A 26,600-nucleotide genomic window follows, 5' to 3' on the forward strand; every position below is an offset into this window, starting at 1 on the left:
CTAAGATAAAACGCGATACAGAACGTCGGAGGCAGATTTCATCATGGCAACCAACGGCGCACGGACAACCTTAAGAGCTGCAGGGGCAGTACAGTTGATTTTACCACTGTACCCGGATAGATAATCGTAGTACCTGCTCCATAACATAACCCCACCAAACTTGGGAGAGGTTTCTACCTGCGGAAGAATCTCCTTGTTGAGCACATCGATCGGCACATAACCACCGGCACTACCATTTGCAGCGGGAGACGCCGGGAGGCCGACATAGAACTTGGTGGCGGTGTATGTGGTGGTCCACTGGTTCCATGAATTGATAAGTTTCTGAGTATCTCCATCATCAGTGTATTCGCAGGGTGGGTTGTTGTAGAACTGGACCCAGATGTAGTCGAAGAGGCCAGTGGTAATGGCTGTGTTTAAGTAGTAATCTGGGATTGGACATTGTGGTGCTGCTGACAAGTAAAACTTCTTTTGTTGGGTGTATGCGTGAAGCTCTTTAAGAAGGACATCCCAGTACAAGTTTGTACCTCCTTCGATGTCAAAATCAATGCCATCTAAGGCCACTAGTCCGAGGAGACCTGGGCTTTGGCCACTGAGGTAGTAGGTCCACAAGTAGGAAGCAAATTGTTTGGCTTCTTCAGCTGAAGAAAGGGAGTAGGAGCCAGAAGCTCCTCCGAGAGAAAGGAAGATTTTGACGCCTAGGCCTTGGCAAGTGGCTATTTGGGGGGCATATTTAGTGCAAGGGACACCCCAAGACGCAGAACAGTGTCCTGCTAGGTTTATGTCTGGAGTTTGGCCATTGCCGAATGTGTTCATGAATGCTATGTTGATTATCTCATACTTTTTGGTTTGGCATGCTGCATCCAACTCTCCTTCATTCCCATTCTGGCCCCAATAGGTGACAATTGGGCAGCTTTGGGATGAGCTCAAATGAGAGAGGAGCAAGAAGGGCCAAAGGAGAAGGACCAAAGCTTGTGTTTTGGAAGCCATGGAGGTAAGGTTGAGAGAAGAAAAAGGCAATGCTTTCTTGTTTACTGCAAGAGCAAGAGAAACAGCCAATTTATAATGGGCTAGGGTCAGGGGCAGTAGCGTCAAATTCTATTATTTTTAACTCATTTGAGGCAAGGATATATATATATATATATATCAAGTTGTAGCTGTCCATAAGCAACAAATGGGTGAGAAAATTGGGAGGAAGTATATATCAAATATTGAAGGTCCTTGAAGGTGCATGCAGATCTGCAATCCAGTTTCAAGAACTATTACTATAGATTTTTAAAAATTTCCTGAAGGTCAATCGCAAATTTTGGAGTCTGTAATGAGGATTTTCAAGTTTTGGTCCTTCTTCTTCCCAAATTTCTCATTCAATTTTCCCAAGAATCAATCAATTAATTAATATCGAATAAGACAGCCTGGCAGCACGTGTTTTGAAAGTCAAATTTCGTAGCCACTGATTCTAGGACGACGCCACCAACCAACATCGTACGTCCATAATTGAGCTCTTGGAGACAAGTGTCCTGGTATTTGTTAAGAGAACCGGGCATCATGCAGAATCACTTGTTTCAAAGTTCTAATTTCCTATAATTGATTTTTACTTCATATCAATTAATATGATAGCACAAACATCTGGACTCGATCTTGGCACAAACATCTGGACTTGTGCCAGTAGTTAATTGATTCTTACTTATCTCTAATTAAGAAGAATACAAACTCATGCATAAAATTCTTATTTTATTTTTTTATTTCTATTTTTTATCTTTTAAAAATGTGTCTACATATTTTTATGCTTATAAACATAAAAATTTCAAATTGTTAGCAGTGGTCCTGCGAAGCAACGTGACGGGAACACCAAGGTGTAAGAGCAGCGTCAACCTTATCTTCTTGTCAAATTAAATATTTAAAATTTAGATATTTATACTTTGAAATATTTGGACAAAAAATAATATGATATATATGTATATAGATTATTTGTGTAATATATATATATCAATATATGATTACATCAATTTGGCGGTGCATTATTATTCTTTTAAGGCCCATAACAGCTGAGCTAGCTAGTTTCTTTCTTATCCTATTCATACACCCATTACTTCAATCCCCTGCATTTTTCCATAGCACGTGCGTTAATTATAAAGGTCATGATTCTTATTAGTCACTGCTTCCGATGAAAGATTGGTCTCCAATACGCCTCCCAACAAGTTAACTCAACCATCGACGTCTATATACATATAGAATCTATATAGCGAATAATTCAAATCTAACTAGCTTTTTGGATTAAATTTCAACAATACTACTTTCTATCCTAAATATAAGACTTTATTTATAGTCTATAAATAAAATCTTATATTTAAGACAGGAGATAATATCTTAAACCGGCTTCTATTCACTTATTCGAGGGTACAAATGAGAAAGAGAGATGTGCTTTAAGGAGAATAAAATATTAAATCCGCCCAGACCATTCACTACAAATCTAATGAATAATGATGAAGGTTTGCAGTGACAACGGGTGGGGCTTTTTCTTTGGGGGGGGGGGGGACTAATTTTTGTGATGATTCGAGGACCATGAAGCAAAAAATAGGTAGATTATAGACATGCGCACGTGATATTAATCTGGATTCACGTTTAAGGTATTGTTTTGGAAGTTTCTAACAATCGCATGCCTTTAATTCATTTGCTTTAATGTAGTTCGTCCACATGTGGTGGTACATTCGCCAGGCGCAAGAGATAAGATTATCTTATTACTTTGACGTGGCGATCGAATAGACAATGCATATGTTTTGACGTGGGAAGATTCGATTTTTCAGGGGGGAAAAAAACATCCTATGAGTACATTTTGGTGCCGGAGTGTTTGGGCATCATAAAAATTATTTTTTAGAAGTATTTTTTTCATAAATTGATATAATCTCTTTCACATATTTATTTTAGATATTATAAAAGTATTTTTAAAATCATGATTTTGATTCTATCTAAACACTCCTATAGTCAGTTCTTTGTTAAGGATAGTTTAATTTGTATATATAATGTATTTTTATGTACTAGGTTCTTTTCATTATTTGTTACTACAGACTGGGAACAGTGTAACTTGTAAAGAAGAGAGAGAAGTCATTATTAATTTGTAGATGATTAATGAAATTAAGGTCACTATATTTATTCGTAGTTAATATTTCTTTCCCTTTAATCCTAACAATGGGAACATAGTAATTCATCAAAAACTTGTCAAAGCTTTTTTTTTTTTTTAATATATATGATGGGGTGACCACATGATATTTCAGTCGATAAAATAGTGACCCCATGTTATGACAATAATAGTACATATCGTCGTCGGTTTTCTTTTTCCTGTCCGCCAAGTAATTAATAGTACATTCATGATTGAGGCAGAGGTGTTCGTTTCCCAGTAAATGAAAACGGGCTTCTTTTTTACATCTGTATGTGAAAAACAGAATCATATAAAAAAATATATTTAAACGTTGATATTCTTGTAAATATAATCTATTTTATTCATTTAACGGTAGATCTAATACTTTATATTATTTTTTTAGTTATGTCTAGCATCCTAAAGATTAGAATATAAGATTAAAGTATTTGATGTGCACTAAAAAAGAAGAAGAAGAGGTCAGGATCAGGATACTGGATGCACATAAAAAATAAAATAAGAGTGCCGAATTCATCTTTACTTTTTAATTTATATTTTGTATCTAAATCGAAATATACTTTTTCCTCACATTTTCATTGAAAAATGTAAAAATAATAATAATAATAATGAGAAGTCTCCGACAATACTTAATTCCCTTTCTTTTGAATTTTGATTATATTCTCTCAACTTCATGCAGGGCGCATATATTATAAGCTCTTAAGGAGTTGGTGACATATTTTTTTTATAAGAATGAGAATTAAAATGACAGTGAAATTTGATAAAAAGACATAAATATATTTCTTATGCTATAGAATGAAATATTCAATACTATAAAAAAATTAAATTTTATATTTAGTAGCAGATGTAGTATAAAAAATTCACTCTATGGATGTTGCAGCCCCTCGTTGACGGGGGGCGGGGGTTGCTGCAAATTGAAGTGAGTTGAAATTAATGGAATGATTTGACGGTTCTAAATCCAGGCGTTATGGGCGTTATTTGGTATAAAAAAACTCACTCTAGTCTCTAGGGAAGGACCTTTTTTATTATTGGGCTTTTGGTTAATACTCTTTGGCCCAATGGAAAATTGGGCAACCCAGCCACAAGTGAGTCCTTTAGGATGTCCAATCATATAAGCTTTTGAACTGAATAGGCCAGCATATTTTCAAACCATTAATTTCAGACCCAAACCCTCATTACATTATATTGCTCAGTGATGAATGCACTATAGAAGAACTTGTGATTCCATTAGGATCTGTTTGAAAATGCAAAAAGTTGAGTGATTAACTTATTTTCAGTCACAACTGGATTCTTCCTTTTCTCATGCGACGCATAAAAGAGATGATAACTTTAAAAAATGCTTAAAAATAAAATAAAGTTGTACACAGTCCAATAAAGTCTACATCGTGTTTGTAACATGTAATAAACGCATAATTTGTCCAAGTGAAACTGGACCATTAAAAAGTTTATAGCAAAATCACAACTTTTCAAGTCTACAGTGATGTCATTACATATCAAAAACACTCTAAAAAAATATATTTTCACGTGAGTTGAGATAATTTTTTTCATATACTTATTTTGTATACTGTAAAATTATTTTTAAAAAGTTAATCTAAACAACTCATAACATTTTAAGTACGTTAAATTAATGATAGCAATGATCTTCAGTTTTTTTTTTTTGTCAACGAACGATCTTCAGCTTTTGAAGTCTGTGAACTTTCCAAGTCATTTTCATTATTACTTTCATGAAAACGTGAGTCTCCCAAATATTACTCTACTCCTATTAAGTCTCTACAAATGTAAACATGATTCTCATAAATTATAATTTATTTAAAGTGAAACTTTAACTTACAGATTAAATATATATACCACGTAAAGGTAAGATCATTGCAGCTTCGTGATCACTCATTTTAGTCTAATATAATCTAATATGGCTGCGAAGCTTCTTGGAAAATCAGTGATGGAATATATAACGGCCACAAAGCTTATGTTGAAAATAAAAATTTAGCGGTCACAAAAGCATGGTTACGATAGAATAAAAATTCAAAATAAAAAAAGATGGAGTCATTAACCTACTATGAATTAATATTGAGAGAATTGCTATGGAGTTCTAAGCAAATAACATAATTATTAAAAAGTCAAAATAAATGCATAGCAGCTTATAATAACAAGTTTTGATGTAGAAAATGATAACTGCTTACTTATCATTAATATTTTTTTATAATTAACTTTTTTGAGACCCTGTAGTAATTCCCTTATTGATATTGAGGTGCATCCAATTTAAATAATCCAATATTGGAAATAACACGGTATTATTAGCTATGAGGACTTGGGATTTGATAGAAACATTGTTGTCACACGTTAGACCATCCCAAATAGGGCTAGCAATATGGGCTAACCCGCGGGTTGTGAGTTGGCTTGTCGCGGGTTAAATCTATATAGATTGGGTTGAAGCAACCCATTTGAAGGCGGGTTGGCTTTTAACCAACCCTAACCCGCTAAGATGGGACCCACCAACACTTTTTGTGTGTGAATTTTTTTAACTTTTTAGTATTTTTTTCTTATATGATATCCAAAAATAATAATAAAATTTTTGTTTTTCCTTGAAATATTTGATTGAAAGCACCAAATAAATTATATAGGTATTTTTTTAAAGATAGAATATAATATATAATAATATAATTATAATAATTAAAAATTTTGAAAAAATAAATAAATAAATATGGGTTAGCCTGCGGGTTGGGAGGTTAACTCGCGGCAGGTTGCGAGCTTGACAGGACAGGTTTAAAAGACTCGTTTACTGGCGGATTAGCTTCTAGCCAACATTAACCCGTTATGTTTGGCGGGTTGGCAGGTTGGACCTGCGGGTACAACCCATGTTACCAACTCTAATCCCAAACGCCCATCTAAAGGCTGAAACGCACTTTAGCTTAAAAATTATTGTTTGGGATCACAGTGGAAGAGATGAGCTTTTCATGGAAAAGTCATATTGAATGAGGAGCTCAAAATTTTTGCTTCTTAGCCGCAACATGGAGAGAGAAACATAGAGAGACAAAAATAAAGATGAAAAAAGAAATTAAAAGGGTATTTAAATGGTCCCACTTAATTCAATAATTTTATGTTTATAAAAACATTATATGAAAAGAATTAACTAATAAAATTTAATTTGGAGAGTTTACTTTTAATAATTTTATTTTCCTTACCTCTTTTAAAATAGTCACATTATATATATAATTTCTTTCTAATAATAAATTAAATTTTTTTACTTTTAATAATTTTATTTTCCTCACCTCTTTTAAAATAGTCACATTATATATATCTAATATTAGATATGTACTATTTAATAAAATCCATATCCTTTTAAGTCATTTTGCATCTAAACTTACTTTTACATTTATCATCCAAACAAGTTTCAGTTTTTTAGACTGACTTTTTCACAAAACCCAATCCAAAGATAAATTACATTACACAATTTGACTTCTGTAAAAGTCAAATTGAAAAAAAAATTACTTCTGCCATTGCTATCCCAAGCATACCCTAGATAGACGTGTCCAAGCTTGGCCTGTATTTCATTATTTCTGTTGTCACGACTTGAGCAAAATCTAATATTAAAATCAGATTATTAGCAGGAGTTGGGGTCTGTGTAGAGGGATTAGGTGGAGATGCAAGGATTTGCTATCGAATTAATTATCTATATACAAGTGGCAGGCACGTACGGGTCAAACGCTAAGAGCAAGATAGGGAACAAAGTCGTCGGTCGTACGTGAAATTTCGGTATCTGCCTGAAGTGATTTGGTTGTTTTCTAGTTAATAATCTCTTTTGTCAAAAAAATGTGGTCATCTTATAGGAAGCATCTTAGAAAAACAGAGTATACATTATGAGAATTTTCACAGTACATATGAAAATAATGGACTAGGGCTTGGGTCATTAAAGCAGAAAACCACACCAATAATATAGCCTAAACAGTGGGTGAAAGAACGCAACTTATGTACTAGCTAAAAAAAATGGACAAATATAATTATCAAAATGGTTAAGACATACATCAAATGGACTGGCCCTTGACGAGCTCGAGTTTAAAAGAGGCCCTTGACAGTTCAATACTATTGTGAGTGATAATTTTTCATATCAATAAAATAACAATTTTTTGTCCCAAAAAATTATAGGAATCACTCAACTCAAATCATAAACATAAAAATTGATGTCATCATTGGTTTATTCCACTAGTCATAGTCAAGGAACTGTAGTTTTACTCTATTATCTATTAAAGTTTGCCTAGAGGTAGACGTACAAGCTCGGCCATCTTCTGTTGTTACAACTTGACCACAATCTAATATATTACTTTTACCCTTAATTATAAGAGATCATTTATAATCTATAAATAAAATCTTATAATTAGGACAAAAAATAGTATTAAAACTGGATCCGTTATTAGAAAGAATTGGGTACTGTGTGAAGTAGGCATGAGAGATATGTAAAGATATCAAATTAATTAATTATATACGTGGCGCCTCGAGTCACACGCGAGGCTTTGTCGCCATTAATCCTGGGACCATGCGACTGCGAGGGTGAAATTTCGATTCCCCTCTAATGCGACTTGTTTGTTTCTAGTTGATAATTTCCCTTGTCGAAAAATTAGGCCATTTTGTCGGAAGCATCTTAGAATAATATTAAAGTGCAACGACGAGAACTCTCACATATGAAAATAATGGACTAGGGCTAGGGTTTTCCACGTCAAATTTCCTTCTTTTTTTTCCCCCTCTTTTCCACAATATGACGAGTGACGATGCACGCAAATGCCTTGTACATATCTTAGTTGTAATTATCTCTTAGTTGATTCTTGATTCTTACTTATTGTCTCTAGCAACGAGAATATATACAAAAATATTATGCATGGCAACTGCGGATTGGCTTATGGATATTTTAATATAAAGCTGAAAAATATTGTAAGTAATAATAAACAGCTACGTTCTATTGTACCTCAAAGCATTGTAAAAGATCCATCTTGTTGTCCGGAATATATATGCCTCTATGTATAGATAAAAGGAGCACATATTGTAAGTGTCTGAAACTATTTTTGCATACGACCACGCGTTGGTACTTTTAAAGCCTGGCTGCTGAGATCTTAAACCAAGAAGAAAAGATGAAGCCATAATGGAATATTAATTTTCATATAGAGCGTTGGAATGAACAAATTGTGTGTGAGAGAGAGAGGATTTAAGAAATCGTCAAAGACCAATGAAAAAAGAAAAAGGTTTTGAGCTTCTCCTAAATATATGCTCGTCGAGCAGTTTTTAAAGGTAAATTTAAACTACAATTTAACACATGCATGTCCTTAGAGAAAATATAAATAAATAATTTGAAGTACAAATATGTGAAATATTTGTCCATATATCGGCAAAAAAAATTATGGACATTAACCAAAAAAAAACAAATATCAACTAAAACAGAAAAATGTTTTAATATGTTCTTTCAAGGTATGATAGATCATCACGCATTTTTAGATACAAATCTATATTAAAATTTAAAATATTTTAATCAAGAAAAAATATAGATAAATACTATGAAGTACAAATATGAATATGGTTGCATTATTGATAAAAATAATTTATGGACATAGCCAAAAAAGAAAAACACCAAAGATGATCGGAAAATAGGAAGAAGTTGTGAGCGAAGGAGCACCAGCTAACTATGGCCTTGGACGGCGGTCACATTAACGTCGATATATTTTCCACAAAGTAAGAGGAGTATTATCTTGAAATTTTACTTCTTATAACGTAGCTATGGACAAAAGAACCTATGATTGATTCTATTCCCTATAGAAGAAAATCTCGCGAGGTAGAAGGACGTTTATATGTGTCTCATGTTAAAGGCGAAGCTAGCTAGCCAGACATTCTTGGCTTGTATTTTAATATTAGTACCAGAATATTAGAACGGGCTGGGGCCTAATTAATTAAATAATAAGTAATGTCGTCGCTGAGTTATGGGTACAAGTTGATTTGTTTTAATTAGCTGTGCCAGCTGCACGCACCAGACGGATACGACCGCAACCATTGTCAAAATGAACAAGAAACAAAAACTAGTAAAACCTTAAAAGAACAGTATCACGTACTCGATTAAAGGTTTTATTTCTTATCGATGATAACCTGACTAGAATCAGGCTTTCATCACTTAACAAGGAAGAAACGCACTAGCCTCTGACAATTGATTCCATACATGACATAGTGGCTAGAGAGGCTGGAGTAACAGTCTAGTACTGCGATAAAAGGCAATACAGAACCTCCGACGCAGATTTCATCAGGGCAACCAACGGCGCACGGACAACCTTAAGAGCTGCAGAGGCAGTACAGTTGATTTTACCACTGTACCCAGATAGATAATCGTAGTACCTGCTCCATAACATAACCCCACCAAACTTGGGAGAGGTTTCCACCAGCGGAAGAATCTCCTTGTTGAGCACATCGATCGGGACATAACCACCGGCACTACCGTTTGCAGCGGGAGACGCCGGGAGGCGACATAGAACTTGGTGGCGTTGAAGGCGGTCGTCCACTGGTTCCATGAACTTATGAGTTTCTGAGTATCTCCATCATCTGTGTATTTGCAGGGAGGGTTGTTGTAGAACTGGACCCAGGTGTAGTCGAACAGGCCAGTTCTGATGGCGGTGTCTAAGTAGTGATTGGGCATTGTGGCGCTGCTGATAAATAGAAGGTATTTACTTCCTTGTACGTGTAAAGATCTTTAAGAAGGACATCCCAGTACAAGTTTGAACCAGCTTCGATGTCAAAATCAATGCCATCTAAGGTCACGTTTACGGGGAGACCTGGGCTTTGGCCAACTGAGGTAGTAGGTCCAGAAGTGTTGTGCAAACTCCTGGGCATCTTGAGTTGAAGAAAGGCCATATTGACCAAAGGCTCCTCCTAGAGGAAGGAAGATTTTGATGCCTAGGCCTTGGCAATAGGCTATTTGGGAGGCATATTTAGTGCAAGGGACACCCCAAGACCCAGAACAATGTCCTGAGAGGTCTATATTTGGAGTTTGCCCATTGCCGAATGTGTTCATGAATGCTATGTTGATGATCTCATACTTTCCGGTGTCGCATGCTGTGCTCAACTCTCCTTCATTCACATTCTGTCCCCAGTAGGTAACAATTGGGCAGCCTTGGGATGAGCTCAAGTGAGAGAGCAGCAATAAGGGTGAAAGGAGGAGGACTAGAGCTTGTGTTTTGGAAGACATGAAAGTAAAGGTTGAGAGAAGCCAAAGGCAATGTGCTTTCTTGTTTTAGCAGGAACAACAAAAACGGCCAATTTATAATAATGGGCTAGCTAGGGCTAGGGTCATTAGCGTCAAATTCTATTATTTTTAACTCATGTTGAAGCAAGGAAATGCATCATTAATTAAACTAAATTGATCCTATTCCCTATAAGAATATTAAGACTTTTACGTAGCACGTGCTGTGAATGTTGAATTTTGTAGCCATTTTCCTCAAGGACCCCCCAAGCTATGTAACCACTAGCTAGGTAACCACGATCGTCCATCTTTGGTCTTCCTACGCTTCTAGATACATCATTTTTTTCAAGAAGTTTATGTCTCTTTTTTATACTATATAGTTTGGAATTTTACGATATTTTACAATATTTTTTAAGAAAACTTCTCCTACTTTATAAGTGTTTTCAACTTTAAGAAGTGATCTTTTAAAAAAATATCTCTATTTAATTAAGGACATATTTAAAGAGAACCAAAAATAATTCCAAAAAAAAAAAGATATCATGTGTGTAATGATCACTTTTTGCGGTGCACTTGCTAAATGATGATGAGCCAAGCATTACATCCAATTTAACATTACTCATCGATTCGGTACACATATTTTGTAATGAATGTGTCATATAATTCAAATTATTATCCAAATGTTAAATTATAAAATAAAAATAAATAATTAAATTTATGCCACTAAAATTTGATATGAATAGTTGCATTAAAAAGATTAAAAAACATTTTAATTTGTAGGGAAATAAAATCTAAACCATTTAAATATTGATTTTATGATTAGAAAAAGAGGAAGAGCAAAAAAAATGGGAAGGGAAAAGGAAAGAATGGAATTATATCTCTAATAAAACAAAAGAAAACGACACGATTGCCAGCTGATGATGGTGTGGAGAAATGGAATTATATGTATAGCACATTAGCACGTTTAAATTCATGATGTAAGAAATATAATGGTACTACACACAGGTGATTTTTAATCATGGAATATTAAAAGTTCAAACGTCATAATCGCATACCTTTTTGATTAAGTTTATCTCTAGTCCTTCCATCACATCACATTTTTAATAATTGCTTCGCACATCGAGTATTAATAAAGGAATAGTTACCCCGAATTTTTTAATTTTGAGGAATATATATAATATTTGGTTTTAATATATAGTGTTCTCTTCTTCATCAGGTTGAAGCATTAAATTAATTTTTATATAGATTATATAATTATTTCATTTTCATATTATTTTTTTCATCTCTTAAAAATATGTCATATATAGTTATTTCTATAAAATATAAAAATTCAGATTTCTATCATGGTCCTGCGAAGTGTATGTGTGTGAGAGAAGCATCATCCTTATCATTTTGCTAAATTAAATTTTGTATATCTATACATTCATTCAAAGGATAACATATAATAACATGACTGCCTAACGTGTAAATACCATTTAAAAATGTTGAGGCACCCAAGCAAGACAATCAATATACACTATAGGTTGGGAAATGTATGTGTGAGGTGACAGCAATGAGGATGCATGTGAAACCTTTTTTTTTGGCAGCATCCTTCTGCACATTAAATTTATGTGTGATATGAGTATGCATATGGAACTTTTTTTTTTTTTTCCCTTTTGGCTTCATCTTTCTGTATCAGTCATTGTATGGATACATGTGAATACTAAATAATTGTTACATTTAAAAATTTTTCCCTTTATTTTCAGTTTTGACATCTAAATTTAATGAAGGAGAAACCAAAAAAAATTAAATAAAAATTTATATATATAAAAGAAGACTGGTACATGCTACATATGATTAAAGTTGCATTCATAATGATAATTTGAGCATAATCAAGTCGTCACTTAAGGACCGAAGGCACTTTGCCTCCCACAGCTTATTCCATACATGATGGTAGCTAGAAAAGTTGCAGTCACACTAGCTATAGGACAGCGATAAAAGGCAACACAGCACTCTTGAGGTTGATTAGATCTTGGCAACATTATTGAACGCTCCAAGAGTAGTACCAGATTTGATCTTACCGCTATACCCAGAATCTATATATATATATATATATATATCATAGCTCCATAACATAACACCACTGTAATTGGGAGAGCTTTTTATGCGTGGAAGAATCTTATGGTTTAGCTCGTCTGCTGGGATATAGCCACCAGCCCTGCCAGTTTTCGCCGGAGATGCCGGGAGGCCAAGATATAACTTGGAGATGGGGAAGTCAGTCCACTGGTTCCACGAGTGCATAAGGTTCTGAGTATTCCAAGGAGAATATTGGCACGAAGGGTTATTGTAGAACAGAACTCAAACATGGTCGAAGAGTGCAGTTTCAATGGCTGAGTCCAAGCATGGATCTGGGATTGCACATTTTGGTGAGGCTGATTGGTGAAAATCTTTTACCTTTCAGTAGGAGTCAAGCTCCTTGGCAAGATCATCATGATAATAGGTTCCACCTTGTTTGATGCCCAAGGCGATGTCATCTAAAACCGTGTTTCCTAGCAGGCCTTCTGAATTATTCTGATGGCCACCGAGAAAGTTGGTCCAGAGGTAGTCTGCAACTCGTTTGGCGTCTTGACCTGAAGAAAGTGAATATCTCCGGGAGTCTTCTCTGAAAGAAAGGAAGATTTTGACGTCTTTGCTTTGGCAGTAAGCTATTTGGGAGGCATATTTAGTGCAAGGGGCACCCCAGCATTCAGAACAATGTCCAGACAGGTTTATGTCTGGAGTTTGTCCATTGCCGAAGATGCAGAGGAATGCTATGTTTACTATCTCGTAATTCCCGGTGGCACATGCTTCATCCAACTCTCGTTCACGCACATTCTGGCCCCAGCACGCGACAATTCCTAGTTCCTTGGCAGAGCTGAAGTGAGACAGCAGTAAGGACAAAGAAGGAGGATGGAACCTATGTATATATTGGAAACCATGAATGCGGAGTGATTGGAGCAAAGATAATGTTCCTTTTTTTTTTTTTTAGAACAGGCAACAGAAACAACCTATTTATAAAGGGCTAGGGCTAGGGTCATTTAACATCAAATAAATTCTTTTCCATGTTTTAGTCTTCAGTTTTAGCCGTGAATAAAGAACCTTTGGATACGTGGTAGCTAGATTGATCCTATTCCCCATATCATAAGAGAGTATCGCGTGAGATAGAAGATTAACATCTGACACAGGGAACATAACAGCAACTGGCTAGAGGACCATATGCTTGCTATGTTTAGTTCGGTTCCTCTCATTAGTGTGAATTGGTTTTTTTCCCCATAATTATTGCTTCTTGTTATACTGCATTTGTGGGTAGCAATGCTTTTCAAAGAAGAATTAATTGGTCGGATATTGCATGGTTTCCATATGCCTGTACCTTGTGTGCGTAATATTTGATGTGGCAAATAGAAAACTCATGCATGTCTGAGGTAATTATGTGGATGTAGTTTTATGAGGCTTGAAAAGGCATCATAATGTGCACTATTGAAGGAATCTTCTAAATTATAATGTAGCGATTTATTGCCCCCTAGCTAATTAGTGTGCTTATAATCTCACCCATAGTTATTCAGAGTTATAAATATTTCAGAATGTGGTCACAATGTGGTGCCGCTAATAGGTGAGTCTTATTTTGGGTGTATGCGTAAAGCTCTTTCACGAGAACATCACATATGGTACGAGTTTTCACTGCCTTCAATGTCAAAATCAATCCATCCAAGACAACGTTTCCTGGTATGCTTTCTAGTAGCTAGATTGATCCTAATCCTATGCAAGAAAATCTTGAGGAATGGAAGATCTATTTATAGCTATTCGTTATGAAGGACGAAGCTTAATTAGTCACTGATTGTCTCAACTACGATTTCCATTCACTTCACATTCATCGTGAATCAACCATCAAATTTGCAGTTAGCAATTCAAACGTAACTACTATTTTTTTTTTTATAAAATGCTATTTCTGGTTTTTAATATAAGAGCTGATTTAACTTTTAATTTGATCATAAATATAATATCTCAGTCTACTTTATTTTCATATTTATTTATTTTTTAAAGTAGTTTTTATAGTAGTTGCACATATTAAAAAGTTTCATCAAATATTAAAGCAAATATATACATTTGGTTAGTAAGGGTATTTTATGAAAGACAGTACATAATTATTATAAATAACCAACTTAACAAATCTACTTAATATACTCGAATTAATCAATTTTTATATTAAGGATAGGAGATAGTATATATTAATCTTATCCATTCACTACAAATCCAACGATCTAGATCTACAGTGAAAATGGTGTGTTGGGGGGAAGTACTGCAGGGAAAAACTTTTTTGTTGATACTATTCTAGGACCATAAAGCAACAACGACCGATGAGAACGTGATAATCGGTTGTACCTCTAACGCACTATTTTGATAGTTTCTAATAATTGCCTTTGTCTTATTGCCAGCTGGTTTACAAAAGTGATATCCTTTGGATATTGCTTCGTTCATCAATTCCCAGAGGCCACAAGTTTTGCCCTTGCTGGGCGCGTATGCGGGAAATAGATAATGCATATGGCGAATAAGTTGAGGAATTCTTAGGTACTGGGTACCAGCTCACCTGTACACTAACCGATAAAAACATTCCATTTGGACAAATTTAAACCTACATAGCAGCTTATGTGTGAATTTTCAGATTTATAATATTTTAATAATTTTTTTAAAAAGCTCCTTTTTTTTTTTTAAAACTCTCTTTTTGATGCATCTTTTTACTCATTTTTTTTTTCTCTCTTATTAACCTCAACAACAAAGCAAGGCCTGAGACTTTTGGCTTTCATCTCGCCTCCTGCAATATTCATCGGTTTGCAAGCAGTCACGCTGAAAGGGGGAAAACCACTTAATACTGTAATAGATGGGCCTTCACGACCAAAAACACTCAAGCATATACAAGATACTTTGGGTGTGAGAAAAGAGAAAAGAAAGAAGATGGGTTTGAGGAAGAAAATGATGGTGAAAGTGTGTGATGAAGTGCTATTCCCGACCGCACAAGCCAGGTTAGACTGGAAATTGGCCAACGGTCACCTGACCGGTCTAGTCAGTCATAAAAACTGGCAGGTGGGTTGACTGATATGACCGGTTACTAGGGATGAAAACAGGCCATGCGGCCTGTCAGGGGCCTATGGCCTGGCCTGTTTTCCAGAAGTAGGCTCATTCCCGTTTAAATGTCTGTTTAACTAAACAGGCCAGGTCTAGGCTCTTTAAAAGGCCTGTTAAGCCTAATAGACCGGCCTGGATCTGTTAAAAATTTACAATTATAATATACAAAAAATTAGTTAATGATATTATTGTTAATGTGCTCTTTTAATTTATTTTTTAATTTTAATATATAGTTAATAACTTAATTCTTCTTTAGATTTTAAAGTTTAGTTGACAAGTGAAGATAAAAATATAATTTAAAATAATAATATCAATAAATAATATGATCTTTAAATCTTAAAAATATAAATAAAATAGGAAAGAAAAATTTTGTTCCAAGTATAAATTAATTATGTATTATGTTAATTAAGTTATGATACCTTCTTTATTCATTGTAAAATTAATAGTTTTTTTCTCTTTATTTATTTGTCTTAATTTTAATTTTTAGTATGTACTTAAACGCAGTCTTGTTCCAAATTTTAACATACAATTACAATTAGTTTTCAATTAGTCTTGTTCCTTGTAAATTGTAATTAAGATTTAAAATAGTACTTATGATACTAAAATTTAAATAAAAGACAATACTAAAAAATTAATTATTATGTAAGCTTTTTTTTTTAAAAAAATATAACTATAATTTAAATTTTTAAAAAATATAGGCTTTTTAACAGGCTTCAGGCCAGCCAGGCCTTTACACAAGCCAGGCTCAGGCTGAAAAATAAGCCTGTAACAGGCTACAGGCTAGGATCAGGCCAATAGGCTACAAAATAGGCCTGGACTGTTAAGAGTAAGGTTTGGCCTAACCTGACCTGTTTTCACCCTTACCCGTTGCAACTCAGGAGAAACCCAGTTAACCAGACCGGTTTGGTGGGTTAACCAAGTTGCGTGTGTGTTTTTTTTAAAGTTATTTTAATGCTAAAAATATTACTCCTCTGGTTCTATTTATAAGTAGGGGTGAAAATAGGTCAGGCGGCCTGTGGCATGGCCTATAAATGGCCTGACCTGGCCTATTTAGATGTCAGAATAGGCTTAGGCTTGTAAAAAGGCCTGTTTGCTTTATCAGGCCAGGCTCAAGCCTGATAATAAGCCTGTTAGGCCTGTCAGGTGGCCTGGACCTGTTATCCTTTTTTTTTTTGAGGTTAAAATTATAAATGGACAGGAGGGAATCTGTTATTCTGATTGGTTAATTGAGAAAACTCCACCCACATAAATGTGTTATCCAGAGCTCATTGCATGCTTCATTTCATTTCCATTCTCTCTAATAAAAATAATTGATGTATGTATAATAACACATATTTAAACAGAGAAAGAAAACATAAGTGCATAAAAAAAAAGTATCATTCATTTATTTGATCCATGCTTTTCATATTAATTTTATATAAAATATATATAATTGACCTATTATGTTTTATATATATATATATATAATTTACCTATTATGCTTTAGACTGTATTATATAATTGATCCTGCAATGCACAAGTTCGCAAATGAAATATGCATATTCGCTTCTTTTTTATTTATTGAACTTTTTCTTCACATTTGTGTCGCTGACGTGTCAATTAGATCCAGTAGGATGACGCCATCTCATGTTAAACACGTATCAATTGGCTGCTAATGGAATTACATAGCTCCAAAATCATTTTGGTAACGGACATCTGTTTTTTAATTTGTTAGGCCGAATACAAGGAAAAGTCTTCAAATGCTGCCAGAAAATAAGTTAATAAATTAGTCTTTGCAAAATGAATTAATAGTCAATGATGTGTGTGTAATGTGTATTAATTATTTAGATAAAATTGCGTATATACAGTCTCTATATATGTGTGCTCAATCTAATTCTTATTATAACAGTTACTTAATTAATTTAAATAAATTATAATAAATGTAACATATTTTTTTTTAAAACAACCATGTGTAACAACAGGATCAACTATTATTTTGTTAGTAAATTAGTTTGAACAAATGACAAATTTAAAATATAAAGGGGATTAAGGATGTCTAATATTTTAAACTAGATCTAGTCATCAACTAATTTTTATACTAGAGATGGGATGAAGTGATATTTTTATACCAGAATAAAATTATGTTTTCTAATAATTTTTCATATTTGATTTTTTTGGGCCTAAGGGGATGTTTTACAAGTTGTGTTAATTTAATAATTTCATATTTTCTATTTGTATTTTAGATAAATTGGGTTGAATTATTGTAATCTTGAATTGATTTATGTGTATTTAAAATTTGTTAAAAAAACAAACCTCTTAACAGGCCACAAGCCAGGCTCAAGCCGAAAAAAAGGCCTTTCACAGGCTGCAGCCAGGCTCAAGCCAACAGGCCTCATCACACAGGCCTGGCCTGGCATGTTTTCACCATAAGGTACTTTCAACATATTTCACACAAACCAAAGAAAACCTTAAAATACATTAACTCTCCATTAAAATATAATAATTTCTAACTTTACCCATATTTAATATATACACTTTTCAAAAAAGATAACTACTTACACCATAATGAATGAAAGATAAAATAGTACATTCACACCGCAAATTTAATGAAGTGACTTATAAATAGGACCAAAAAAATCTTCTCTCTCTGCCGCATAAATAGGACCAGAGGAGTATTATTTAATGACTAAAGGATTGTAGATTGGAGTATTTTGTTGTCATAACTCTATCTTGATATTCTCCTCGAATGAATATTTAGTGATTTTAATAATATGATAATGTGATGTCAACTTATCAAGAGAATTGTAGGAAAAATGGAAAGACAATGTAAGTATATGATTATTTTGTTAGAGATTTAAGATATTAAATTAATATTTAGTCTTTTGGTGACATGATTAGAATTTACATTAATTTTTAATTTTTTTTATTCCTCATTGTTTTGACCCTCTTTTAACTCTAACTTACCCATTAACCTTTTACCCACTATCTCGACTTATTCAGAGTCCGGTGTAGTTTTCAATACCTTGTTATAAAACACTCAAGTCAAATCTTAACAGCATTTTGGGCCAAAAAAAAAATCACAGGAACCACAAGATCGATTAAACTTTTATTTATAGATGACAATTTGAGTGAATCAAGTTGTCACTTAAGGATCGAAGGCACTAGCCTTCCACACAACTTAGTCCATGCACGATAGTAGCTAGAGAGGTTGCAGTTACACACTAGTACTACTATAAAACGCGATACAGAACCTCGGAGGCAGATTTCACATGCCAACCAATGGCGCACGCACAGCTTCAAAAGCTAGCTCCAGTGGCATTACACACGATCTGATCGCTGTATCCCGATAGACTATCGTAGTACCTACTCCATAACATCACCCCACCAAACTTGGGAGAGGTTTCTACCTGCGGAAGAATCTCCTTGTTGAGCACATCGATCGGGACATAACCACCGGCACTACCATTTGCAGCAGGAGACGCCGGGAGGCCGACATAGAACTTGGTGGCGTTGAACGTGGTGGTCCACTGGTTCCATGAACTTATAAGTTTCTGAGTATCTCCATCTGTGTATTCGCAGGGAGGGTTGTTGTAGAACTGGACCCAGATGTAGTCAAACAGGCCAGTTCTGATGGCGGTGTCTAAGTAGTAATCTGGTATTGGACATTGTGGTGCTGCTGATAAGTAAAACTTCTTTTGCTGGGTGTATGCGTAAAGCTCTTTAAGAAGGACATCCCAGTACAAGTTTGTACCTCCTCCGATGTCAAAATCAATGCCATCTAAGGCCACATGTCCTAGGAGACCTGGGCTTTGGCCACTGAGGTAGTAGGTCCACAGGTGGCAGGCAAATTTTTTGGCATCTTCAGCTGAAGCAAGCGAACCGGAAGCTCCTCCGAGAGAAAGGAAGATTTTGACGCCCAAGCTTTGGCAAGTGGCTATTTGGGAGGCATATTTAGTGCAAGGGACATCCGAGGACCAATGACAGTGTCCTGCTAGGTTTATGTCTGGAGTTTGGCCATTGCCGAATGTGTTCATGAATGCTATGTTGATGATCTCGTACTTTTTGGTTTGGCATGCTGCATCCAACTCTCCTTCATTCACATTCTGGCCCCAGTAGGTGACAATTGGGCAGCTTTGGGATGAGCTCAAGTGAGAGAGGAGCAACAAGGGCCAAAGGAGGAGGACCAAAGCTTGTGTTTTCGAAGCCATGGAGGTAAGGTTGAGAGAAGAAAAAGGCAATGCTTTCTTGTTTATTGCAAGAGCAAGAGAAAGAGCCAATTTATAATGGGCTAGGGTCAGGGGCAGTAGCGTCAAATTCTATTATTTTTAATTCAATTTGAGGCAAGGAAATATATAAATATATATATTAATTTAAGTTGTAGCGGTCTATAAGCAACAAATGGGTGAGAAAATTGGGTGGAAGTATATATCAAATATTGAAGGTCCTTGAAGGTGCATGCAGACCTGCAATCCAGTTTCAAGAACTATTAATATAGATTCTTAAAAATTTCCTGAAGGTCAGTCGCAAATTTTGGAGTCTGTAATGATGATTTTCAAGTTTTAGTCCTTCTTCCTGCCAAATTTGTCATTCCATTTTTCCAAGAATCAATCAATTAATATCAAATAGGACAGCTTGGCAGCATGTGTTTTGAATGTCAAAATTCATATAGAATCACTTGTTTCCCAAGAATCAAGTGTTCTGGTATTTGTTAAGAGAGCCGCGCATCATACAGTGGTAAACCTCTATTTTGCCTTGTTATTTTGTATCTTTTTGGAGGTTTTTATCAACTAAAATAATTTATTTTGCAATTATTATTAATATTTTGAATTAATGAATAATTTTAGTAAATAGAGCAAAAAGGTTATTTTTGTCATATTTTTATGCTTGCTTTTAATTAATAAATTTTGGGATCTTTGATATTACAATTTGTTAAATTATTTTGTAGGTTATTCTGAAAAATTTGGATTAAAAAAAAAAAAGAAAGAGCTAAAAGAATTGCAGGAGAAGGACCACAAAATTTTAAAATTGTAGTGAAGGACCCTTGCTATCGAACTCACCGTTTTGACCAAAGCATCAGGGCAAATGGATTTGAAAAAGGACATTCTATGGTGAAAGGAGGAGGCCGCCACCCATACCTCCGGTTTCGGACCTCCAGACCACTTCTCTCAAATGACCGCCTTTGCCCTTCTCCATAACCTTCATCATCTACATTTGACCTCTCCACAACCTTCACCATAACGCGACCATAGCCGTTCATCCGCCTCACCCGTGTCCTTCTTCATCATCTACCAGCATCATATTCTTCTCAGCCGAATCGGAACCAGGGGGGCCGTGGCTTCATTCTGCAGAACCACAACGACGACTCATTCTTCCTCAAGCTTCGACCACCAACATAACCATCTACAATGGCTGCGGAATCCTTGGAGCTCGTTGTGGTTGGGTTCAAGATCACGAGTGACTGATACTTTTTCTGGTGCTCTTTGGGATTGGATTTAATGGCTTGAGCTTGGGAGCTACAAAGGGGAGTCTAGTTCTAATATTTAGTTTAAACTATGTATTGATGATTTCTGGTTTGAAATTTGTTATGTGTAGTTTAAAACTTAGAATTGCTAGTTGTAATTTTTGGTTTGGATTGGAATTGTTGAGATTTGGATTGGTAATTTTAAGTTTGAGTACTTGGGTTTATAAATATATATTCAATTATATATTTATACCTTTGTTGATTCATTGTTAGTATGATTTTTATGCTAGTTGTGTAGAGATTATGCTTGAAGTGAATTTAACAAATAATTAGTATTCTCGTTGAGAATTAATTTAAAAGGAATAACTTCTTTAAAATGATCCTTATCAATTAATTTACTCTCACATCATTAACCAAGCTAAGATAGTCATTGGTTCATTTTTCAAAGAGCATCTCATTATTAAATTCCTTAAAATCCAAATTAATATTTTCACTTATCATTTTATTAAAAAGCCCAAAAAGAAGTAATTAGGATTTATCTAATTTGCATTGTTTACAAAGTAGTTTTATTAAAGAAAATTAATTTTAAAACCCTCTCAATGTTTTTGGTACTTAGTTTAACTTAGATTTTTAAATAAAAAGTTTCCGCGAGGGAAACGATCCGGATTATACACTATATTGCATTTATATTCGGTTTTATTTTTTATTTAACTCAAAGCGACTACAAAGGCTTAGATCATACAGAGTCACTTGTTTCAAAGTTCTAATTTCCTATAATTGATTCTTACTTCATCCATCATCAATTAATATGATAGCACAAACATTTGGACTCGATCTTGGCACAAACATCTGGACTTTTGCCAGTAGTTAATTGATTCTTACTTATCTCTAATTAAGAACAATACAACTCATGCATAAAATTCTTATTTTATTTTTGTATTTCTACTTTTATCTTTTAAAAAATATGTCTATATATTCTCATGCTTATAAACATAAAAATTTCAAATTGTTAGCAGTGGTCCTGCGACGCAACGTGAGGGGAACACCAAGGTGTAAGAACAGCATCACCCTTATCTTCTGGTCAAATTAAATATTTAAAGTTTAGATATTTATACTTTGAAATATTTGGACAAAAATAATATGATATGTGTGTGTATATATGATTTGTGTAATATATATATATATATATATATCAATATATGATTTGTTTTTTGATACAGTATATCAATATACGATTACATCAATTTGGCGGTGCATTATTGTTCTTTTAAGGCCCTTAACACCTATTAATTCATACCCCCATTAATTCAATCCCCTGCATTTTTTCATAACACGTGCGTTAATTATAAACGCGGTGATTCTTATTAGTCACTGCTTCCGATGAAAGATTGGTCTCCACTACGCTTCCCAACAAGTTAACTCAACCATCGACTATATACATAGAACCTATATGGCGAATAATTCAAATCTAACTAGCTTTTTGGATTAAATTTCAACAATACTATCTTCTATCCTAATAAATAAGACTTTATTTATAGTTTATAAATAAGAACTTCTATTTAAGATTGGAGATAGTATCTTAGACCGACTTCTATTCACTTATTCGAGAGTACAAATGAGAAAGAGAGATGTGGCCTGAGGGGAATAAAATATTAAATCCATCCAGATCATTCACTACAAATGTAATGAATAATGATGGAGGTTTGCGGTGACAATGGGTGGGAAGTATTGTTTTTTTTGGGGGGGGGGGGGCTAATTTTTCTGATGATTCGAGGACCATGAAGCAACAAATAGGTAGATTATGGACATGGGCACGGGACATTAATCTGAATTCACGTTTAAGGTTTTGTTTTGGAAGTTTTTAATAATTGCATGCCTTTAATTAATTTACTTTAATGTAGTTCGTCCCCATGTGGTTGTACTTTCGCCAGGCGCACGAGATAAGATCATCTTATTACTTTGACGTGGCGAATAGACAATGCATATGTTTTTATGTGGGAGGGGGGGGGGGGATCCTATCATTACATTTGGGTGCCCTTTTAGTGGGATGTTTGGATACGATAAAAACTATTTTTTAAAACTATTTTTTTTTTGTAAATTGAGATAATTTTCGTCACATATTTGCTTCACATATTTACTTTATATATTCTAAAAGTATTTTTAAAATTATGATTTTGATTTTATCTAAACACCTCCATAGTCAGTTTTTTGTTAAAGATAGTTTAATTTGTATATATAATGTTTTCTATGTACTAGGTTCTTTTCATTATTTGTTACTACAGATTGGGAACAGCTTAGCTTGTAAAGAAGAGCGAGAAGTCATTATTTGTAGATGATTAATGAAATTAAGGTCACTATATTTATTTGTAGTTAATATCTCTTTCCCTTTAATCCTCCTAAATCCTAACCATGATAACATAATAATTCATCAAAAACTTGTCTAAGCTTTTTATGTTATGATAGGGTGACCACATGATATTTCAGTCGATAAAATAGGGACCACATGTTATGACAATAAGAGTACACAGCATTGTCGGTTTTCTTTTTCCTGTCCGCCAAGTAATTAATAGTACGTTGGTGATTGAGGCAAAAGTGTTCGTTTCCCAGTAAATGAAAACGGGCTTCTTTTTACGTCTGTATGTGAAAAAGAGAATCACACTAAAAAATATATTTAAACGTTGATATTATTGTAAATCTAATCTATTTTATTCATTTAACGGTAGATCTAATACGTTATATTATTTTTTTTTATTATATCTAGCATCCTAAAGATTAGAATACAAGATAAAGTATTTGATGTACCAAAAAAAAAAAAAAGAGGACGTCAGGATCACGATACTTGATGCATATGAAAAATAAAATAAGAGTGCTGAATTCATATTTACTTTTTAATTTATATTTTGTATCTACATAGAAATATACTTTTTTCCCCACATTTTCATTGAAAAATGTTAAAAAAAATATTAATGAGAAGTCTCCGACAAAACTCAATTCCCTTTCTTTTGAATTTTGATGATATTCTCTCAACTTAATGTAGGGCACAGATATTATACGCTCTTAAGGAGTTGGTGACATATTTTTTTTATAAGAATGAGAATTAAAATGACAGTAAAATTTGATAAAAAGACATAACTATATTAGTTATGTTATAGAATGAAATATCCAATACTATAAAAATAAATTTTATATTTAGTAGCTGATGTAGTATAAAAAAACCCAATCTATGGATGCTGAAGCCCGCTCGCTGGCCGGGGGTGCTGAAAATTGAAGTGAGTTGAAATAACGTGTTCTCTCCATATTTATTCTTCTGATGAATTGTCTTCATCAGAAAAATGTACAAGTGATCCGTCAAGTATAGCCCCACAATGAACTCTATAAATTCGACGATCTATTTTCTGTGCCTCACAACATCTCATGCAGTGAGAAAAATAAACAAAAGAACCCACAGTTATCCAAGAACTGTGTATTTTAATCCTCTCTAGTTGTTTCGCTTTTGAACTTGTATCAAAGCTATTTCGTTGCTGTGATGAGGTGTTTGTTCAAATTTTGTTATGCATTATTGGCATTGCTGTTGTTGCTGCATAGAAAACTCAGTTTGGCCACTGATGGTGAAGCATTGAAGAAGTGCATCGAGAAAGAGAGGAAAGCTCTTCTGTTGTTCAGAGAAGGCATCTATGCTGACTCTGGTATGCTGTCGACATGGAGGGACGGAGATGATGAAGGTTGTTATAACTGGAAAGGAATTCATTGCAGCAACCAAACAGGTCACATTCAAATCCTTGATCTCCATGCTTCAGGTCCACTTTATATGGCTGGCACCATTAACATTACTTTGTTGAGTGATTTGCATGATCTGAAACATTTGGATCTCTGTCACAATTGTTTCTATCCATGTGACATCCCTCAGTCCATAGAGTCCCTCACCAACTTAAGGTATCTCAGCCTCACTTATTCTAATTTTGTTGGAAGTATTCCCAAGGAATTGGGCAAGCTCTCAAATTTACAATATATTGATATGAGTTTCAGTGACTTGGAGGGAGCTATCCCTTGGCAAATCAAAAATCTCTCCAAGTTACAGTACCTTGATCTTGGAGAAAATAATCTTGTTGGAGTGATTCCTTATCAACTTGGGAATCTCTCCATGTTGCACACACTGCAGCTTGGTTACAATATGAATCTCACAGTAGCCAATAGAAAAAATAGTGATGCAGAGTGGATATCAAAGCTCTCTTTGTTAACAAATCTTGACTTGAGTTATGTGAGTGATGTTGATGTGGCTGTAGTTCATAGTTGGTAAACTTGTGCCGACACTAACAAAATTGGGACTAAGCGGATGTGGCATTTCTTATGCCCATAGCCTTCCTTTGTGTGCTTCTCCTTCAAACTATTCTTCTCCTCTTGTCACCCTTGATCTCTCTCATAATAACTTGAAATCATCTTTATTTCAATGGCCCTCCAACGTCAGCTTCAAGCTTCAACAGCTTTATTTACAAAATTGCAGTCTTTCAACTAATAATCTCCACTTCCTATCTTCTTATTTTCATTTTCCTTCCCTCATTGATCTAGATCTCTCTTTTAATAACCTGACGTCAGTAACGACGTTGAATTACTTCAGCTCCAATCTTCAAGAGCTTTATTTGATAAACTGTAGCCTTTCATCAAATAATCTCATCTTTACATCTTTCAATCCCAACCTTTCCTCTCTTGTCCATCTTGATCTCTTTGACAATCATTTGACATCATCAACCATATTTTATTGGACTTCCAATTTCACCTTCAATCTTCATAAACTGGACCTCAATTACAATTCGCTTAGCGGTTTCATTCTCGATGGTTTTGGAAACATAATGAAGTCTCATGAGGTTCTTGATATCTCCAATAATCATCTCCACAATGAAGTCCCAACATCACTAGGGGATATATGCACTTTGAAAAGCTTAACACTCAGCTACAATAACTTCAGTGGGCACCTTGCGAGGTTCATTTCTAATATATCATGGTGCGATAGACATTCATTATAAAGTTTGGATTTAGGATGAAATCGATTGACAGGCACGCATGTTACCTAATCTTTCAGGTTTTCCCTTTTTGCAAGAGTTGTATCTCTCCGATAACTAACTAGAAGGAAAAATACCTAAAAGCATTGGATTGATGCTTGGATTGAGATATCTGTATTTGAATAGAAATAATTTGGGAGGCGTAATCACCAGAAGCTCCTCCGAGAGAAAGGAAGATTTTGACGCCCAGGCTTTGGCAAGTGGCTATTTGGGAGGCATATTTAGTGCAAGGGACACCCCAGGACCAATGACAGTGTCCTGCTAGGTTTATGTTTGGAGTTTGGCCATTGCCGAATGTGTTCATGAATGCTATGTTGATGATCTCGTACTTTTTGGTTTGGCATGCTGCATCCAACTCTCCTTCATTCACATTCTTGCCCCAGTAGGTGACAATTGGGCAGCTTAGGGATGAGCTCAAGTGAGAGAGGAGCAACAAGGGCCAAAGGAGGAGGACCAAAGCTTGTGGTTTGGAAGCCATGGAGGTAAGGTTGAGAGAAGAAAAAGGCAATGCTTTCTTGTTTACTGCAAGAGCAAGAGAATCAGCCAATTTATAATGGGCTAGCTAGGGTCAGGGTCATTAACGTCAAATACTTATTTTTCATTTTTGTTTTT

The 26,600-nt window shown here is 34.6% G+C and overlaps 5 protein-coding genes across 5 annotated transcripts; 1 reads left to right on the forward strand and 4 right to left on the reverse strand.

Moving 5' to 3' along the window:
* On the reverse strand, positions 1-10,361 carry LOC114730376 (hevamine-A-like). The gene is made up of 2 exons (XM_028917436.1): positions 10,197-10,361; positions 1-822 (listed from the first exon to the last, which is right to left on the reverse strand). The coding sequence occupies exons 1-2, from the start codon at positions 10,359-10,361 to the stop codon at positions 1-3; spliced, it is 987 nt and encodes a 328-aa protein (XP_028773269.1).
* Positions 10,362-12,788: 2,427 nt separating this feature from the next.
* On the reverse strand, positions 12,789-17,887 carry LOC114730377 (acidic endochitinase-like). Its single transcript, XM_028917437.1, has 2 exons — positions 17,784-17,887; positions 12,789-13,287 (listed from the first exon to the last, which is right to left on the reverse strand). The coding sequence occupies exons 1-2, from the start codon at positions 17,885-17,887 to the stop codon at positions 12,789-12,791; spliced, it is 603 nt and encodes a 200-aa protein (XP_028773270.1).
* An 879-nt stretch (positions 17,888-18,766) lies between these two features.
* LOC114730378 (hevamine-A-like) lies at positions 18,767-19,678 on the reverse strand. Its single transcript, XM_028917438.1, has one exon. It carries the CDS (start codon positions 19,676-19,678, stop codon positions 18,767-18,769), a length of 912 nt encoding a protein of 303 aa, XP_028773271.1.
* A 1,197-nt stretch (positions 19,679-20,875) lies between these two features.
* On the forward strand, positions 20,876-25,228 carry LOC114730379 (receptor-like protein EIX2). The gene is made up of 2 exons (XM_028917439.1): positions 20,876-20,910; positions 24,517-25,228. Exons 1-2 carry the CDS (start codon positions 20,876-20,878, stop codon positions 25,226-25,228), a joined length of 747 nt encoding a protein of 248 aa, XP_028773272.1.
* Positions 25,229-26,049: 821 nt separating this feature from the next.
* LOC114730380 (acidic endochitinase-like) lies at positions 26,050-26,466 on the reverse strand. The gene has a single exon (XM_028917440.1). It carries the CDS (start codon positions 26,464-26,466, stop codon positions 26,050-26,052), a length of 417 nt encoding a protein of 138 aa, XP_028773273.1.
* Positions 26,467-26,600: the final 134 nt, after the last annotated feature.

Source organism: Neltuma alba, unplaced genomic scaffold, assembly GCF_004799145.2.
Source record: "Neltuma alba isolate B1F8T4 unplaced genomic scaffold, ASM479914v2 tig00012729_pilon, whole genome shotgun sequence".
In the NCBI taxonomy this organism is placed as follows: domain Eukaryota; kingdom Viridiplantae; phylum Streptophyta; class Magnoliopsida; order Fabales; family Fabaceae; genus Neltuma; species Neltuma alba.

Excerpts from the sequence above, each read along its gene's own strand:
- LOC114730380 (XM_028917440.1), bottom strand. The coding sequence starts at position 26,466 with ATGGCTTCCAAACCACAAGCTTTGGTCCTCCTCCTTTGGCCCTTGTTG.
- LOC114730377 (XM_028917437.1), bottom strand. The coding sequence starts at position 17,887 with ATGCCAGGCCAGGCCTGTGTGATGAGGCCTGTTGGCTTGAGCCTGGCT. Across the intron at positions 13,288-17,783 it reads GGCTTGTGGCCTGTTAAGAG|GTTCCATCCTCCTTCTTTGT; the intron begins GTTTGTTTTTTT and ends ATATATACATAG.
- LOC114730379 (XM_028917439.1), top strand. The coding sequence starts at position 20,876 with ATGGCTGCGGAATCCTTGGAGCTCGTTGTGGTTGG. Across the intron at positions 20,911-24,516 it reads TTGGAGCTCGTTGTGGTTGG|AAAACTCAGTTTGGCCACTG; the intron begins GTTCAAGATCAC and ends GTTGCTGCATAG.
- LOC114730376 (XM_028917436.1), bottom strand. The coding sequence starts at position 10,361 with ATGTCTTCCAAAACACAAGCTCTAGTCCTCCTCCTTTCACCCTTATTG. Across the intron at positions 823-10,196 it reads GAAAGTATGAGATCATCAAC|ATAGCATTCATGAACACATT; the intron begins ATAGCATTCATG and ends GAGATAATCAAC.
- LOC114730378 (XM_028917438.1), bottom strand. The coding sequence starts at position 19,678 with ATGGCTTCGAAAACACAAGCTTTGGTCCTCCTCCTTTGGCCCTTGTTG.